General features: G+C 48.8%; 1 protein-coding gene across 1 annotated transcript in view; it reads left to right on the top strand.

Annotated features, from left to right (window-relative positions):
• The first annotated feature begins 4763 nt into the window (after positions 1-4763).
• The window catches only part of LOC107282184 (one cut domain family member 2-like), a 76069-nt gene continuing 62887 nt past the window's right edge, over positions 4764-17945 (top strand). The window contains exon 1 of the mRNA XM_015809937.1: positions 4764-5850. Coding sequence (XP_015665423.1) covers positions 4764-5850 — 1087 coding nt within the window. The remainder of the gene's footprint in view (positions 5851-17945) is intronic.

The following is a 17945-nucleotide window of genomic DNA, read 5'->3' as shown; positions in this document are numbered from 1 at the left end:
GCATCACTGGAGGCTTTTTAAAAGAGGTTGGACAGCCATTTGTCTGAAATGCTTGAGCAGGGGGTTGGACTAGAAGATCTCCAAGGTCCCTTCCAACTCTGTTACTCTGCTCTGTTATTCTGTTATTCTTTCTATCATCACGTGTACCCCAAGAAAAGTCTGGAATGGTATAGAATCTCTTCCCATGGACAGGGGGTTGGACTACAAGACCTCCAAGGTCCCTTTCAAATCTATTATTTTATGTTCTACAAAAGTCGCAGGAAACAGATTTACATTAAACATTATGGGACACTTCCATATCATAAGAGCCACTGGGCACTAGAATAGAATTAGAGTAGGAGATAGTTGGCATTCTTTCACTAAATGTATTTAAACGGAGTCTGGATATCATTTCCCAGAAATTGTATAGTTGCAAGATTCTGCATAGCACTTCCTGCTGTGATCAGAAAGACAGACTGGAAGACTTCCAAGGATCTTGGAATAAAATACTATTTTTCAGTGGACCCCAACATTCTTCTTCTTTTGGTGTACAGTTCTGTCTCATCACCTTCCTTCAATCTCTAGCTACAGCGAAGCCTACAAGGATGACATATCATGATTCATTGTGCTAGCCACGATTTGTTTAATCATTATTCTTTTTTTTATTTTATTTTTCCTTTTTTACTTTACAACCCCAAAAAATAAAAAAATAAAAAAATAAAAAATAATCATTATTATTTTAATAAGCCAGAACTGATTGAGTTCTGTTCTAAGCAAATGTTTCTCAATCTCAAGCAACTTGAAGATGTGTGCACTTCAACTCCCAGAATTCCCCAGCCAGAAATTCCCAGCAATTCTCCAGCCAACCCGACATCTTAAGGCTTAGAGCGCTGAAAATCATGTTCTAAAACTATGCCTAAGATCAAAGAGGCTATTTTTCTTCCATTCCAAAAGCTAGATAGAGCATTTCCACTATTGTGTGCTGATGGCATCACCTAGCCTGGTAATGAAACATCTGCAGGAAAATTACCAAGCTGGGGGAACCAAGAACTCAACAGTTCAAACCCTGAGCTACTGATATTCTCTACCGTTTCTGCTATTACAGGATGATTCATTTTGCTCTGGAAGATTATTGTGACATATTTGGGCTGCCGTGTCCAATTCCCTGCTCAGGATAAGACTTCAAATCAAAGCATCCCAGATAGGTGGCATTCCAGTCAGGCTTGAGGACACCCAGAGAAGGTCAAAAGGGTCTTACAGGTGGGAGCTTTTCCTAATGATCAAGTGGAAAGACAACCCTTTTATCTGTTCAGAGGGTTCTTAGTCTTTAATATTAACTTTTTCTCAGAAATTGATCTCTGACATGAAAACAAGGTAGGCTCTGCTGAAGAACAAAGGTATTTGAGATACCTTTATGTTGAGCCTGAACCTCACAGGAGAGAGTCTAAGCAGAATCAAGCTAACTGGTATTTGGTTGGGAGACACCAGGGAGTTAGTTCCAGGGCGATAGATAGGATGAAAGGACACAGCCAGGTTTGCCACTGTCTTCTGCCAGGATGTTTTTGAGCTTCCCACTTTTATCTATTGCCCTGGATTCCCCTGGGGTCTCCCACCCAAATATTACCTAGCCTGACTCTGCTTAGCTTCCAAGCTAAGTTACAACATCTGAAGCATGACATGTATAAGATAGATAGATAGATAATGATGATGGTAGATACATGAAAGCAAGGAAGGAAGGAAGGAAGGAAGGAAGGAAGGAAGGAAGGAAGGAAGAAAGAAAGAAAGAAAGAAAGAAAGAAAGAAAGAAAGAAAGAAAGAAAGAAAGAAAGAAAGAAAGAAAGAAAGAAAGATGAGACATGGGAGAGAAAGAGAGAGAGAGAGAAAAAACTAGAGATAAAATCCTTAGTCAGTATGGATGACATCTGGAGAACCCCAGGGGAATCCCAGTTCCAACAGGGTGTCAGCATTCCCACAATGCAGTCTGAAAAACCTAACAAATGCATTTGTTCAAGATGCTGGTCTTGGCCACCGTTAAGCTCGCTTTGCGATTTGTACTATGGGGTAAATTCAGCTTGTTCGCTAAATATTGTGTGAACTCAGACAAGTGGCTTAATTCAGGAACCAGTTCTAAGTGTGTTTCGGTGTCACGGGACAGCTGTCAGTCTCCACAAGTAAACAGAATTAAAACCCGTTGTTGTTCGTAACGACTTCTGTTCTTAAACGTAGTTAGCAGCCTCGAATACTTCCCTGGTGGAGAGCAGCGCGGTGTAAATCAAATAAATAAATCGCGGCTGCTTTTCCTACGAGGTAAATCTCATTGGGGGGACTCGAATCTCTGTTGTGATAGATATTATTTATGGACAGTGTGCTTGGATTGTCGTTGTTTTTGTGGGAAGGGAGATTCCTTTCTTTTGCCGGACGGCTGGGCAAAGCTCTTTCTTTTTCAAACTTCCCCTCTCTCCCTTCCCAGCCCCAGACCGTTGGACTTGCCAAAGTTCACTACCACAATATCAACAGGGAGCCAGGGGCTGGACTTCGGCAGCTGCCGCTCCAGAGGCTGGAGCTGGGCGGAGAGGGAAGGACGGGGTCTCAACGGACAGGTTCTACATTCACACGTCGGCGAGGGCTCAGGAACGCCCGGCGTGGGCGCCTCCTTCAACCATGCGACGGCTGGGCTTTGTCCCCGCCCGAGCTCGGGCTGAAGACCTGTTCGAAGCCGGCCTTGGCACCCAGGGCGCAAAGGGCTTGGCGGAGGGGAGTTGTGCTTTTATGTGTGTGTGTGTGTGTGTGTGTGTGCGTGTGTGCGCGCGTGGGTGGGTGTGTGGGAGGGGGCATTTCAAGCGGTGACCCCCCCACCTTCACTAAGCATCCTTCTCCCCCCCCTCCCCGAAGGCTGCCTACAGAGCATCTGCAGTCTCAAGTAAAAGCTTTTCATCCCCCTCCTCCATTCCCAGCGAGCTGCGCGATCGATAAGGGCAGCGCGGGAGGGGACCGTGCAGAGGAGCCGGAGAAGCCCCCCCTCCCTCTCGGCGCCCCCAGCTAGCTCCAAAAGCGGAGAGACGCGTGGTGGGGGGGTGGGAGGCAGACCCGAGGAAGGGAGGTTAGTTTGGGACTGGGGTGGGGGGGGAGTGAGGCGGGCGGGCGGACGGAGGGGCGATCCACACAAAGGCAGAACTAGAGCAAGACGGGCGACGGGGAGCGCGGCGGCGGCTGCTAGGCGGCTGTGTGGACACCAGCGCGCTCCCCAGCCTGGATGGATCGAGCAATAAAGCAGAAACGCCCGTGATAGATGGACCGGGAGATTAGGCGCGATGGAGTGCCGTGATGTATGGCTTGGTGATACAGTCCGGGGCGGAGGGGCCGACAGGCAAAGAACTGAGCCACGTCCTCCCACCTCCGCCAACCTGTCCCAAGACAGCCTTCCCACTTATAGCTTTCTCTATTTGCCTGCCTTCCTTCCTTCCTTCCTTCCTTCCTTCCTTCCTTCCTTCCTTCCTTCCTTCCTTCCTTCCTTCCTTCCTTCCTTCCTTCCTTCCTTGCAGCTATCTCTCCCTCTTCTTTCTCCAGGGACCGATCGATCATCTTTCCATTCTTGCTCTCCTTTTTTCTTCGCTTTCTTCTTTACTGGATCCTTCCTTCCTTCCTTCCTTCCTTCCTTCCTTCCTTCGCAGCTATCTCTCCCTCTTCTTTCTCCAGGGACCGATCGATCATCTTTCCATTCTTGCTCTCCTTTTTTCTTCGCTTTCTTCTTTACTGGATCCTTCCTTCCTTCCTTCCTTCCTTCCTTCCTTCCTTCCTCCCTCCCCCCCCCCCCCCCCCCCCCCCCCCCCCCCCCCCCCCCCCCCCCCCCCCCCCCCCCCCCACACTTCCAGTCCGCCAACTCCGGATGGGTCGGCCTCCCGTTCCCAACCAGTAGTGGGCGATGTAGCCCAGCCCGCCCCGGAGGGCCCCAGGTTGGGGACGGCTGGCGTCGAGTCTGCGCTTGGCTCAACCTCCAGCAGCCAGCATTGATTTTCTCCCGCCGCCTTTCTGAGCCCCCGCCGCCTCCGTCTCTCCCCCCCCCCCCCCCCCCCCCCCCCCCCCCCCCCCCCCCCCCCCCCCCCCCCCCCCCCCCCCCCCCCCCCCCCCCCCCCGCCCCGAGCGCTGCCTTCTACTTTCCCATTTTTCTCGCGCGAGGTGGAGGCAGAGCCCGGCCGCTGCTGGGCCACGGAAGCCGAGCGCCCGGCAGGCGAGGCCGGCAGGTGGGCGCTCGCTCCTCTCCCTCCCAGCCAGCCAGCCAGCCAGCCGGCAGCGGCGGGTCCGAGGCGCGCGCGTGCGTACCCGTGTGTGCCTCGGGGGCGCGCGTCTGGGCGCGCCTCCGAGCGGGAGAGGCGGACAGACCGGAGCTGCGAGCCGTGACGTCAAGGCGAGAGAGGGAGGCAGAGCTGAGAGGCAGCGCGGCGATTCGCAGCCCCGGCGAAGGTTGGAGGAGGCGGAGGCGGGCGAGCGAGAGGGCGAAGCGAGAGGCGAGCGCCCAGCCCCGCAGCCTCGGGCAGGAGGGGAGCCGTCGCCGCCGCTCGCGTGTCCAGCTGCTGCTGTTGCTGTTCCTGCCGCGGTCTCTGCCGTCGCTCCCGCCGCCGAGACTGCGGGGCGTCCGGACCCGCGGATGGCGACCTCCTGAGATGGCCGGCCATCTGGCTTAAGGCGGCGGGGCAGGAGGCGGGAGGCGGAGATCCGGAGGGGGCGGGCGGGAGGGGAGGAGGAGGCGGGGGGCGACCGGCTGGCCGGGGGAGAGCGAGCGAGCGATGGAGCTGAACCTCGACGGCCTGGGCAACCTCCACCAAGCCGGGGAGCTCTTGAGCCCCGCCGGGGCGCACGGCCGGCAGCCGCCGCCTCCCCCGCCGCCGCCTCCCCCGCCGCCGCCGCCGTCGACGCACCGCAACTTGGTCTCCTCGCACGGCCGGCCGGCCATGGTCTCCAGCATGGCCTCCATCCTGGACGGGGCGGGCGACTACCGGGCCGAGCACAGCTTGGGCGGCCCGCTGCACCCGGCCATGAGCATGGCCTGCGAGTCGCCCTCGGGCATGAGCACTTACACCACGCTGACGCCGCTGCAGCACCTGCCGCCCATCTCCACCGTCTCGGAGAAGTTTCCCCACCCGCACCACCACCACCATCACCACCACCACCACCACCACCCGCCGCACCAGCGCCTGGCCGGCAACGTCAGCGGCAGCTTCGCCCTGATGCGCGAGGAGCGCAGCCTGGCCGCCTCCATGGGCAACCTCTACGGCCACTACCCCAAAGACATGCCGGCCATGGGGCAGCCCCTCTCCCCGCTGGCCAACGGGCTGGGCGGCCTCCACAACGGGCAGCAGTCCCTGGCCCCCTACGGGCCCGGCGGCCACCTGGCGGGCGACAAGCTGCTCTCCCCCAACGGCTTCGAGCCGCACCTGCTCTCCCGCAGCGAGGAGCACCTGGCTCGGGGGCTGGGCGCGCCGGGCGCCGGCATGATGCCCGCCCTCAACGGCCTCCACCCGCACGCCCACCCGCACGCCCAGGCCAACGGCTCGCTGCTGGCCGAGCGGGAGCGGCAGGGCTCGGTCCCGGGCTCGGCCCCGGGCTCCGGCGGCGGCGGCGGGTCCGGCCAGGTGGAGGAGATCAACACCAAGGAGGTGGCGCAGCGCATCACGGCCGAGCTGAAGCGCTACAGCATCCCGCAGGCCATCTTCGCCCAGCGGATCTTGTGCCGCTCGCAGGGCACCCTCTCCGACCTGCTGCGGAACCCCAAGCCCTGGAGTAAACTCAAGTCCGGCCGGGAGACCTTCCGCAGGATGTGGAAATGGCTGCAGGAGCCCGAGTTCCAGCGCATGTCTGCCCTGAGGCTGGCCGGTAAGGGGCTGGGCGGGGGGGGGGGCGAAGCGCCGGGCGGCGGGGAGAGGAGCGGGAGGCGCGCGGGTCCCCGGGCTCAGCCGGCTTGGCAGGCGGGAACGCAGGCAGCGAGGAGCGGGGCGAGCCAGGAACTCCGAGGGCAGGAGGCCGGGAAGGAGCGGGGGAAGGGAGGCGCTGCGCTGCGCTGCGCTCTGCAAGTCAGGACCCGGTGTATGGTAGCCAAAGGCGCCCAGGACCTTTCAGCCTGCTTCCAGCGCGCAAAGCCTTTGTTTTGGCGGTTCAGCCGACCCTTTCCTCACCCTCCTCAAGGAATGCCTACGTGTGTGTGTGTGCGTGTGTGTGTGTGTGTACAGTATGCCGATCCGCGGGGCGCACACCGCGCCAGGATCGATTTTTGCTGGAGCTCTACCCGACCTTTCTTTCCACCGCGTGCCCGCTCTTCTTCTCTTTCCGTCTGGGGTCTCCCAAGGCACCTCGGCGTCCCTTGCCTGGCGAAGACGCCGCGGAGAAGCATCTGAAGGCGCAAGTGCCAGGCGCTGCACAGCAGAGGAAAGGAGCTCGTCCGCGGGCTGGACAGCAGATATGCTCCCTCTCTCCCACCCTCACCTCCATCACCCCCCACCCCCGCCAAATTCCACTGTTCAAAACGATAATGGTTGAGGGATGACCTGCCCTGCGCCTTTTGAATCCGTCCCGTTTGGAATGGCGGGACTTGAAAACCAGCCCGCCTAGAATGAGCCAGGCTAGGGGAAACGGGTGGGTATTATTGGGCATAAATGTATGCACAATATGCCCTGTGTGTACACAAGGTGCGAGCCTACACGCGCCTACAATACGTGGAGGCGTTCCTAAAACAGACCGTATTGAACGGAAGAGTCTGTGTGTGTGTTTTCATCCGTCCGTCCGTCCATCCATCCATTCCAGATTCTTTTTCCTCTCGGGCTGAGTTCCACACAATACGCTCCGAGGAGGCTCGAACGAGGCTGGGAGGTAGCCAAGGGTTCAAAGCGTTGTGGGAACCCAGGCATTGTCTTAGCGGGTTGTGTGAAGTAGGAATCACTTCGAGGCGGTTTCTTTGTTCGGACACCGCGCGCTCTGCCAAGGCAGCTGCAGTTGTGTTTGGTGAACCCCGGCTTTAAGATTTAGCGCGAGGTGTACGAGAACCGTGTGTGTGATGTGTATGTGTGTGTGGGGGGGGGGGGGGTGTTGCGTGCGCGCGCCTGCGCTTGTAGTCACTCAAATAGGTTGCTCTAGAAAGACTTCGGGTGTGTGTGTGTGTGTGTGTGTGTGTGTGTGTGTGTGTGTATGGCTGCTAGTACAGTGTGTGTATGGCTGCTAGTACAGCGCGGCTCTTTCCTAGAGCAGCTTCACTCGCCAAGTAAGCAGCGGTTCTTTGCTGAAGCGGCTACTTTTTAAACTTATTTCATGCGCAGCTGGGTTAGCGTTTGTTTTCCGTAGTCTGAGCTTGGGTGCATCCTTAGCACCTCTTTAGACAGCGCCTTCGCAACGGGGGAATCGGAGCGCCCTGTATGTACAACCGATTCCCACCGCCCGGTTATTTGTAAAAAGCAAAGGAAAAAAAAGCCAGAATTAATTTCTAGCCATTTTTTTAAAAAATGTCTCTGGTGAAAGAGAAGATGGGCATCCCTTCATTTATAGTAAGAATTTTTTGGGGGGGGGGTGATGCTTTGATTATTAGTGTGGTCCTCAATGCATTTTTAAGAGGTTAAATAGCTTTATTTAAAAAAAAAAACCATTCCGCTATTAGGTGTTAAAGGTGAGAGAGAAGGAATAAAAGGGAATATCTGAAAGGGGAGGGGGTGTCCTTGGTGCTCTCTGAGCTTGATTGTTTTCTTGCAAACTGGGTAACACCATCATGCACTAGCACTGATGATGTTACCTAGTTTGGGTAATGAAACGTCTGCAAGAAAACAAGCAAGCTCAGCGAGCACCAAGGACCCCTCGTGTCCTCCCTGAGCTACAAAGATGCTCAGCCTTAGCAATCTCTGTTGTCTGTTAACAGGCATCTCCTTCGAGAAATATTCACGCTCAGGGTCTGAAATCTCTCGCCTTCCTCTGCCTTGCCCAAACGCCGATCTCGCCTTCGGCCAGTGGGGCTGTTCGTCCATGGTTGCTCCCTCTACGTTAGGCAGGAACTGGGAAAGAAGAGATAATAATAATAATAATAATAATAATAATAATAATAATAATAATAATAATAATAATAATAATAATAATAAAATTGCAAAAGGCGGCCTTACTAGGAACTGCTTCCATGCTGCGACGATATCTGTAATACCATCAAACATCCACATCTGCCTATCCCAGGTCCTGGGTAAGGACTCGATAGGTAGACAAAATGCCAAATCCAGTCTGAACATCTGGCTGACTGTGCGATGATCCATAATAATAATAATAATAATAACAATAATAATAATAATAGTAGTAGTAGTAGTAGTAGCAGCAGCAGCAATAATAATAATAATAATAATAATAATAATAATAATAATAATAATAATAATAATAATAATAATAATAATAAAAAATTGCAAAAGGCAGCCTTACTAGGAACTGCTTCCATCCTGCGACGATATCTGTAATACCATCAAACATCCACATCTGCCTATCCCAGGTCCTGGGTAAGGACTCCTTAGGTAGACAAAATGCCAAATCCAGTCTGAACATCTGGCTGACTGTGCAATGATCCATAATAATAATAATAATAATAATAGTAGTAGTAGTAGTAGTAGTAGTAGCAGCAGCAGCAGCAATAATAGTAGTAGTAGTAGTAGTAGCAGCAGTAGCAATAATAATAATAATAATAATAATAATAATAATAATAATAATAATAATAATAATAATAATAATAATAATAATAATAATAGAATTAGAGTTATCCTGGCTCACAAACCCAATTTACTTTTGCTCCCTCTCACTAACAACGATCACAGGTGGTCTCTAGAAGGGCAGGAAGGTGGTTGGATCGGCCTATTGTTCGTTCACACCTAAGGTATACTCCCCCTGAAGATGGGGGCTCCACTGCTTTATCGCACCTAATCCGCTCTCCCTCAGCTTTCTAAAGCCGCGGGGCCACTTTGGCTTCGGGTAGAGGGGGGGAGGGGCTCAGTGGATCGCCTGGATTTCTATCTCATCCGGAGAGTGAATAGTTCGTCTCCTTTTGTCCCTCTTGAATCTGTTGCCAAATCGATTCCGAAGATGAGTTGGAATTCTTGTGGAAGGGGAGCGGGAATTCCCCTCCCCCCAATTTGTCATTTGGAAGCCTAGAGTTCAAAGGTGGGGGCTCTGGGGAATCCAGCCCCTTCCTCTCCTTGACAGAACCTCCCCTCCCTCCTCCAATGCAGGGTTTCCCTCCCCCCCCTTCGCTTTCGTAGCTGCTTTGAGGGAAGGGTGGGGTTTTTAGCAGGGGGAAGTGTGGTTTTCCTCTTTCTTTCCTACAATCCTTCCTTCCTTCCTTCTTGTCTTCCTCCCCCCCCTTCCTTTGTTGCCCACCTGTAAAAAAGGCACAAGCCTGAGCAATTTTGCTACACACACACACACCAGGCCTAGCCATATACAGCCCTGCAAAGGTCCAAGGGCCTCTAACCTCTTCTTCCCTCTGCCTTCTCCCCCACCCCCACCCCCACCTTCCCCACCACTCTCCCTTTCCTCTCCCTCCAGGTGCAGGGGTAGACACGTTGTGGTCACCATCTTGATTTGTTTGACCACAACATGCAGACACTCCAGTCCTTCATTTCACCAATGGCAGCGCGGATCAATTCTCTCTTTATATATATGTGTGTGTGCGGAAGAAAAGGCAAACTTGGCTAAAAGGAAACGTTTTGGCCACTTCTGTTGAGGAGGAAACCAGTTCCATCCAGGAGATGATAGAAGAGGAAAATTGAGGGAAATCTCATCGGGGCTTATTTTGGGGAATTAGGGAGCTCTTCCCCTTGGCTCTCAGTCTTTCATATCCATAAAATCCAGGGTTGGCTTTATCATTTAATTACCAGCTTACCTATCAATGGGAGAAAAATACCATTATTAGGAACTTTTTATCTCCTCCTAGCTGGTGATAGGTCTCTCTCCTTGGCCCAGTTTCTCCTGCCCTGGCCTTCAACATTCCTAGCTATCACTGTCACGTTTTCTTGTGGCAGTGAGTTCTGTAGTTTATTCTTTACTTTTGTCCTTCTCCTCCTCCTCCCCCTCTTCCTCTTCCTCTTCCAGCTCCTCCTCCTTTCATCCCTCCCTCCCTCCCTCCCTCCCTTCCTCCCTCCCTCCCTCCCTCCCTTCCTTCCTTCCTTCCTTCCTTCCTTCCTCTTTTGTACAACTCAAGTTAGCACATATAACCATTATCTTGGGTTGATCCTAAGTTCTTCTACAGTAAGGAAAAACACATTTTCTCCCCACTGTTCATAAATGCCCTGTTTTAAACACAAACACTCCAAAATATACATTTGAGAGTGCTGTAACTATGACACAACATCATCGCACTATTATTATTATACACTCAACACACTATAAGAAAGGCGTTCTTCGCACATTAGTTCACCCAGATCAGGCACCAACCTAGTGTCTGCATTCTTATAACTTCTTAACCTTTGCTGGATTTGGGGGCAGGTGAAAGCAGCTTTTACATTTTGAGCAAACCTAGTCTCTTTGATTAAGGTGTGGTTCCATGTAATGTGTGAATCTCGAAAATGAGTTAATCCTGGGTTAAGCTGTTGTCTGAAGGCAGACTAATGGGTCATTTATGGTGCTACCAAAGTATGAACAATTGTCATGAATTTCTGCAGGAAAACTATCAGCCTTACACCGACAGAGGCTTGATCCAAAATTCCAGCCAGGAATTCTTTCTCTTTCTCCAGAAAAGAAATCTCCTCTACGATAAATGAAAAAGTTGGGGGTCTTAAGTGTGGCCCATTTCTCAGGCAACTTTCCCCATCTTGGTGTCCAATAGGGTTGGACTACAACTACCATTTCCCCCCCCCTGCAACGACAGAATAGAATAGAATAGAATAGAATAGAATAGAATAGAATAGAATAGAATAGAATAGAATAGAATAGAACTGGAAGAGACCTTGGAGGTCTTCTAGTCCAACCCCCTGCTCAGGCAGGAAACCCTGTACCATTTCAGACAAATGGTTGTTTAGTCTCTTCTTAAAAACTTCCAGTGATGGAGCATTCCCAGCTTCTGGAGGCAGGTTGTTCCACTGGTTAATTGTTCTAACTGTCAGGAAGTTTTTCCTTAGTTCTAGGTTGCTTCTCTCCTTGATCAGTTTCCATCCGTTGCTTCTCGTCCTGCCTTCAGGCGCCTTGGAGAATAGCTTGACTCCCTCTTCTTTGGGGCAGCCCCTGAGATATTGGAACACTGCTATCATGTCCCCCCTCTGTCCTTCTCTTCATTAAACTAGACATACCCAATTCCAGCAGCCGTTCCTTATATGCTTTAGCCTCCAGTCCCCTGATCATCTTTGTTGCTCTTCTCTGTACTCTTTCTAGAGTCTCAACATCTTTTTTTACATCGTGGTGACCAAAACTGCTCTGACCTGGCACCTTCTCGTCTGGTTTGTGAGCAGAATTTTCATCCTTCCTCCTTTCCTTTACTCAGCCCCTAATCGATAACACGGCAGATTAACTCCATACCCACATTCTCCCTCCTGCCTTTCCTGCCTTTGTCTTCTCCTACCAAGGCTCCACCATCTCTTTCCTTCTCTGGTCCTGGGTGGTGATGGTGGTGGGGACCCGTCCTTCCATATCAAGGGGTAAGCATCGCTTTCTCTTTGCTGTCTTAGAACCAAGGGCATGCAGGCAAAGAGGCCTGCAAACTCTAGCTTTAAATCTGGCTCTACCCTCTACCCTCATCCTCCCTTTCATTTGGTTCTCCTACTTTCTTCCTGCAATTCAGTTTGTAAGTTTTGAGGTATAGCTTGATGGTAGACGGTGGAGGAAAAATAAGAAAGGAGTGAAGATGAGGACTTTTGAAATTATGTTTATCTGTTGCAGAATTGTCCCCCCACCACCACCACTGTCACCCAAACAGGGGCATGTTCAAGTGTTCTAAAACAAAAACCATTAAGACATCAAAAGCAGTGCAATTCCAAGGAAAGTCAACCCTGAAATAGGGTTATTTAATTCCTTCCAGCCAGGCCGCTCTCTACAGGATTACACCCATCTTCTGTAAGAAATGTAAAAAACCCAAAGCTGGATGACTGAACAATCAAAAACATGGATTATAACCAAATACATACACACAGAGAACAATAACCATTTTGGCCGCAGTTGATATGGACAGACGTAAAAGAAATACTGAGATATCTGTGGTTTTCTAAAAGAAATGCGAGTGGGAGACAGACACCGAGAGAATTCAGATTTAAAAGCCAGCTAGATCATTCCAACCCATTCAGAGTTTCAGATTTTAAAGGCCGGAATTATTTGCATGCTTAAATTTGAGAGAGTGGACACATTGCTGGTCCAAGCCCGCCCCTTGCTAAGAAAAAGAGCTGAATATTCATGGCTTTAAATAAGTCAAGAACCCCCATTGGTTCAAAGCAGTCTTCGTTAAATATGGCTGCCCGGAATTCAGCCGGATCTGCTTTGAGTGTTGAGCCTGTAACCCTTTCAGTCTGTTTCCTCCCTTTCATCCCCAAAAAATATCATTCGGAAAGAATCAATTACCTTTCAATGGGACTCTCTTAAAGTCTTGTCATGCTCCGGTGGTAAAAGAGAACTAAATAAAGCCAATAGTGACACCAGTTACTTATTCCCAGGCCTTGTGTACAATTTAGAAAGACAGATCAGTCAGGATAATGAATATAAATGGAAAGCTGATATTACGCGGTGGCTAACATGAAGCCCAGAACTAGCACATAATCTGTAACGGCCCTTCAAGATAAACAATAATTCACTGGATAAAAAAAAATAATTACTGGAAAAAGGAATGCAGAAGAATTCTCAGCGCACTTGAACATTCTGTACGGATCTGAAGATTTGCATTTTGGAATGAATTACTGTATAATTTATTTATTTATTTATTTTATTTATTTTTTAAAATTTATATCCCGCCCTTCTCCTTGCGGACTCATACCCCCATACCCCCCCCCCCCGCAGCTTTTCTTGTAATGGGAGAGCCTCTGATTTTCCCAGGCTTCCCACAGTCCACAGGGAAATGGGCATCTTGAAAACAGGAGGATATGAGTTAGGAATTTGGTCTCTCAGCTCCCCAAGTCAATCTGAGCCCACCCCAACTGGTTGCACTGAATTCCCCCCCCCCATTATCCAAGATCAGCCCTTCATGGTGGAGGGAGCCACTTTGATCCTCCCTTCGCCCAGGCTTAGCACTTTTTGTTTTTATGCTATTTATTACTGTGACTTTTCATCAGTTTTATATTGGCTAGTTTATCTATGGCTGTGTGCTGCCAAAAATCCCCTTTGGGAGAGATAGGCTGTTATATAAATTTGATAGAGATAGATAGATAGATAGATAGATAGATAGATAGATAGATAGATAGATAGATAGATAGATAGATAGATAGATAGATAGATGATAGATAGATAGATGATAGATAGATAGATAGATAGATAGATAGATAGATAGATAGACAGACAGATGTGTGTGTGTGTGTGTGTGTGTGTGTGTGTGTGTGTGAGAGAGAGAGAGAGAGAGAGAGAGAGAGAGAGAGAGAGAGAGAGAGAGAGAGAGATGTACACATAGTGGTGCACATGACACCCTTTTTCTCATTGATCCCACAACAACCTTGCAAGGTGGACCAGGCTGAGCATAAGAGACTGGTTTAAAGTCTCCTAATGAACTTTTGTGCTTGAAAGAGGATCTCCCTGTTCTAGACCAGGGGTAGGCAACCTTGGCTCTTTTATGACTCGTGGACTTCAACTCCCAGAATTCCTGAGCCAGCATGGCTCAGCTTGGAAACTGTTCCTTTCCCCTCAGCACGGCTGGCTCAGGAATTCTGGGAGTTGAAGTCCACGAGTCATAAAAGAGCCAAGGTTGCCTACCCCTGTTCTAGACCAACACCTTGCAAGTTCACTGCAGGGCCTGGCCTGGATCATACCTCGCCTTCCCGGGCCTCTGTCTTCAATGTAAGAGCAAACCATGATGCTGTGGCCAAACTTCCTGTTCAAGCCCAGAATTGTTGACCTTGATGCAACAGGCCAGTTGTAAGTTTGTGAAGCGTGCAATGAAGTGCTTAAAGTGTATATGCCAAGAGATTTGTGATATTAATCTCTTATTGGGGTCCACAGCCTAATTTTTTTCCCTAGGCAGAGCTTTCTCCAATCTGTTGCCTGCCACCTAAGTTGGTTGCTATGTAGTCACACATACAGAGAAGCTGTATGTCAGGGGTCTTCAAACGTGGCCCTTTTATGACTTGTGGACTTCAACTCCCAGAATTCCTCAGCCAGCGTGCCTGGCTGAGGAATTCTGGGAGTTGAAGTCCACAAGTCATAAAAGGGCCACGTTTGAAGACTCTTGCCATATGTGAACTGGCTGAGGAATTCTGGGAGTTGAAATCCACACATCTTTGAGTTGCTAAGGTTGAGAAACACTGTGCCGAGGTGTATAGAGAGGTGTGCATGTTGATGTGCACAGCCAGTGCTTTTCCTGCTTGTCAGCTGGAATATTTTACTTGTTAAATGTATAATAAGAATGAGAACCCATGGACCCCCTTCCTAAGAGTCATCCAGCTAGGGGTGATTTTGGATAGGAAAAGTGCCAAGGCAGCGATACAACAGGACACCTCTTCTAATGCAGAGCTAATTATTGTGTTGTTCTTTTCTGCCATCATACTGAACGATGCTCTTACATCCATGCACATTAGAGGTACAGTGGGCTGAATAAGCTGGGTTTTTTTTATTCAGATTGATTGGAATTTCAGATTATGAATCTACAAAGAGATTCACAGGGCTCGCTCCCTCTTCTATGGGTGTCTAGCTGATATTGGGGTTCACACAACTGGTGAATTCTAAACCCAGTTTAACAAAATCTGATTTCTGCGTTTGATCGAATAAGTCAGGGGTAGGCAACCATGGCTCTTTTATGACTCGTGGACTTCAACTCCCAGAATTCCTGAGCCAGCTAGCTCAGGAATTCTGGGAGTTGAAGTCTACGAGTCATAAAAGAGCCAAGGTTGCCTACCCCTGGAATAAGTAGTGCTTCTTCTGAGTTAAGGTGATGGTTTGGTTCATGTAAGTTGCTAGGATGATATCCATAACAGCTAAATATAATTGACCAACAATGCCATACCTGGGTATATAGCTGTTGTGTGAAACACAGTGATTGTTTCTATCAAGTGTTAGAAAGGCCGGCTGTGTTTTAAATGAAACTAGTTGAAAGGCTAGCTCAGTGTTTCTCAACCTTGATAACTTTTAAGACATGTAGACTTCAACTCCCAGAATTCCCCAGTCAGCCATACTGGCTAAGGAATTTTGGGAGTTGAAGTCCACATATTGTAAAATTGTCACGGTTGAGGAAAAACTGGTTTACTGGATGCATTTACACCACTACCTGTCAGTAATTTGGACCATTGCACAATCTATACAATGGATTTATTCACTAACCAAATGATGTCACATAGGAGTCTCTCTGTATCAGTTTCTCTGATTTGAGAAAGGAGGAAGAACCATCAATTTTGATTCCACTAGATCAGGGATAGGCAACCTTGACTCTTTTATGACTCGTGGACTTCAACTCCCAGAATTCCTGAACCTGAGTTGAAGTCCACGAGTCATAAAAGAGCCAAGGTTGCCTACCCCTGCACTAGATTCTCATCAGCACTTCTGTCCAAACAGAGGGAAACCAATTGGTGTTAGCTCCCTCCTGACAGGAGTAACTGCAAGGTGTGGTCAAAAAAGTCAAGATGGTGGGCACAATAGTGTGACCACTGTGGGGATCGTACCATTGTAGTCTCTGTCTTGACTTTTTTTGGCTACCCCATCAGGAGGGGCCTACAGCAGAATTTCAAGGCATACCTTTGACACCAAAGCATCCAAGAACGCATAGCACAGTCTCTAGAGTCCTTGAGTTTTGCACATGGCAGCTTATATCAGCGTTTTTACAAACTTTAAGAAATATGGACTTCAACTCCCAGAATTCCCTGGTTGAACATGCTTACTGGGGAATTCTGGGAGTCCGTAGATCTCAAAGTTGCCAAGTTTGAAAAATAGTGGTTTCCATGCTTGCCACTCATTCGCACAACAAGTTTCCTAAAAATGGGAGGGGTAATGACACCTGAATAACCCGCCTGATCATTTGCCCTTATTTTACATGACTCCTCTCTCATAAAAAACAAAGAACTCCAGATAAAGTCATCTAGAGACCGTCCAGTGAAAACCTTCAGACTTAGGCTTCAGACAACTCTTAAAGAAACCCACTCAAAAATAAGTCCCAAGATCTACTGGGGTGTGTCTGTAACAAATATGAACAGAATTGGTAACTTAAAACCTGTCCTTTTTGGTGGATGGGTGGATGGATGAATGGACTTTAAGCAAATTTATTATTTTTAGATTTATTCCTAGAGTTATCTTTATTTCATAGTAGTGTATTTACTTTCACCCATAACAGGTGGAAATAAATCCGTAATTTATAGTAGACCATATCTTCTTGACACATTGTGAATCTTGGGAGAGAAAGTATAAAAATGCTACAGATGAATAAATGTTAATTATATATTTATACTGCAAATACAACAGTTTATTTTGATAACTACACAGAGAAGGAAGTATGTGTCTTTATATGTGTTTGTGTGTATACAGTGAATGAAACGTGTGAATCCCACAAATAGCTAAATCATAATTGCTATCTCTTTAGAATATTTTTAGGAGAAGGATTATCTTTTACCAAGTGTGGTGGTCTAGGCCAGGGGTCTCCAACCTTGGCAACATGCCAGCTGAGGAATTCTGGGAGTTGACATCCACAAGTCGTAAAGTTGCCAAGGCTGGAGACCCCTGGCTTAGACAACTGCAGGACCGTGTTTTAATTCTCCTTATTTTTATTAAGAATGCAGATTTGGTAAAATTGTCATATTTTTTTTTTTAAAAAGGATAGAGGGCTAGACCAGAATTGGTGTGTAGAAGATATGAAAAAAAGGAACAGATGTCCAAGCAGAAAATGATCAATAGGAGGACAAGAAGAAGAGACTGGAGAAAGAGAGAAGGGGGAGGAAAAGAGGGGGGGGGAATCAGCGCACGCGCGCACACACACACACACACATATACCAGCCAGGTTTTCCTGAAGTAATTTATGTAGAAACAATCCACATCGATTCTAGCGAAATTTATTTAACTGCTGTGGTGAAGAGGTGGTGAGAGAGAGCAAGAAAGCGGTATGCCTTGCTGTTAACCACGTTTGGCTAATCGGGAGTTCGTAGGCCGCCGTGTCAGTGAGCCAACCTGACGCTAGGCAATATATAAAAAGCGGTTCTTAGAAATGAGGTGAGACTCCGCAGGAAAAGAAATGGCCATTGATTTAGCTGGGAAGCTCTCTCTCTCTCTCTCTCTCTCTCTCTCTCTCTCTCTCTCTCTCTCTCTCTCTCTCTCTCTCTCTGTGTGTGTGTGTGTGTCTGTGTGTGTAGAGAGGGAGCGAGGGAGGGAGGAAAGAGATGGAAAGAAGAAAAGAAAGAAAGGGGAAAGGAATCAGGGAGGAAAGATAGAAGGAAGGAAGGAAGGAAGGAAAGAAGGAAAGAAAGAAAGAAAGAAAGAAAGAGAGAGAAAGAAAGAAAGAAAGAAAGAAAGAAGGGAGAGAGGGAGGGAAGGAGGGGAGGAGAGGAGAGGGGAGAAGGAGAAAGATAGGGAGGGTGGGAGGAAGAAAAGAAAAGAGAAGAAAACGGAGGAAGGAAGGAAGAAAAGAAAAAGAAAAGAGATAACAGAAAGGTGGGGAAAGGTTATGAAAGAGTGAAAAGAATGGCTGTATAGATAAAAGAGAGAGGAAAAGAGAGGAAGGGAGGGAGGGAAGGAGGGGAGGAGAGGAGAGGGGAGAAGGAGAAAGATAGGGAGGGTGGGAGGAAGAAAAGGAAAGAGAAGAAAACGGAGGGAGGAAGGAAGGAAGAAAAGAAAAGAAAAGAAAAAGAAAAGAGATAACAGAAAGG

The sequence above is a fragment of the Protobothrops mucrosquamatus genome, unplaced genomic scaffold, assembly GCF_001527695.2.
Source record: "Protobothrops mucrosquamatus isolate PMUCROS unplaced genomic scaffold, P.Mucros_1.0 scaffold6, whole genome shotgun sequence".
NCBI classification, from domain to species: Eukaryota; Metazoa; Chordata; class Lepidosauria; order Squamata; family Viperidae; genus Protobothrops; species Protobothrops mucrosquamatus.
The sequence above is the reverse complement of the archived record's forward strand: the minus strand, read 5'-3'. Positions and strand labels throughout refer to the sequence as shown.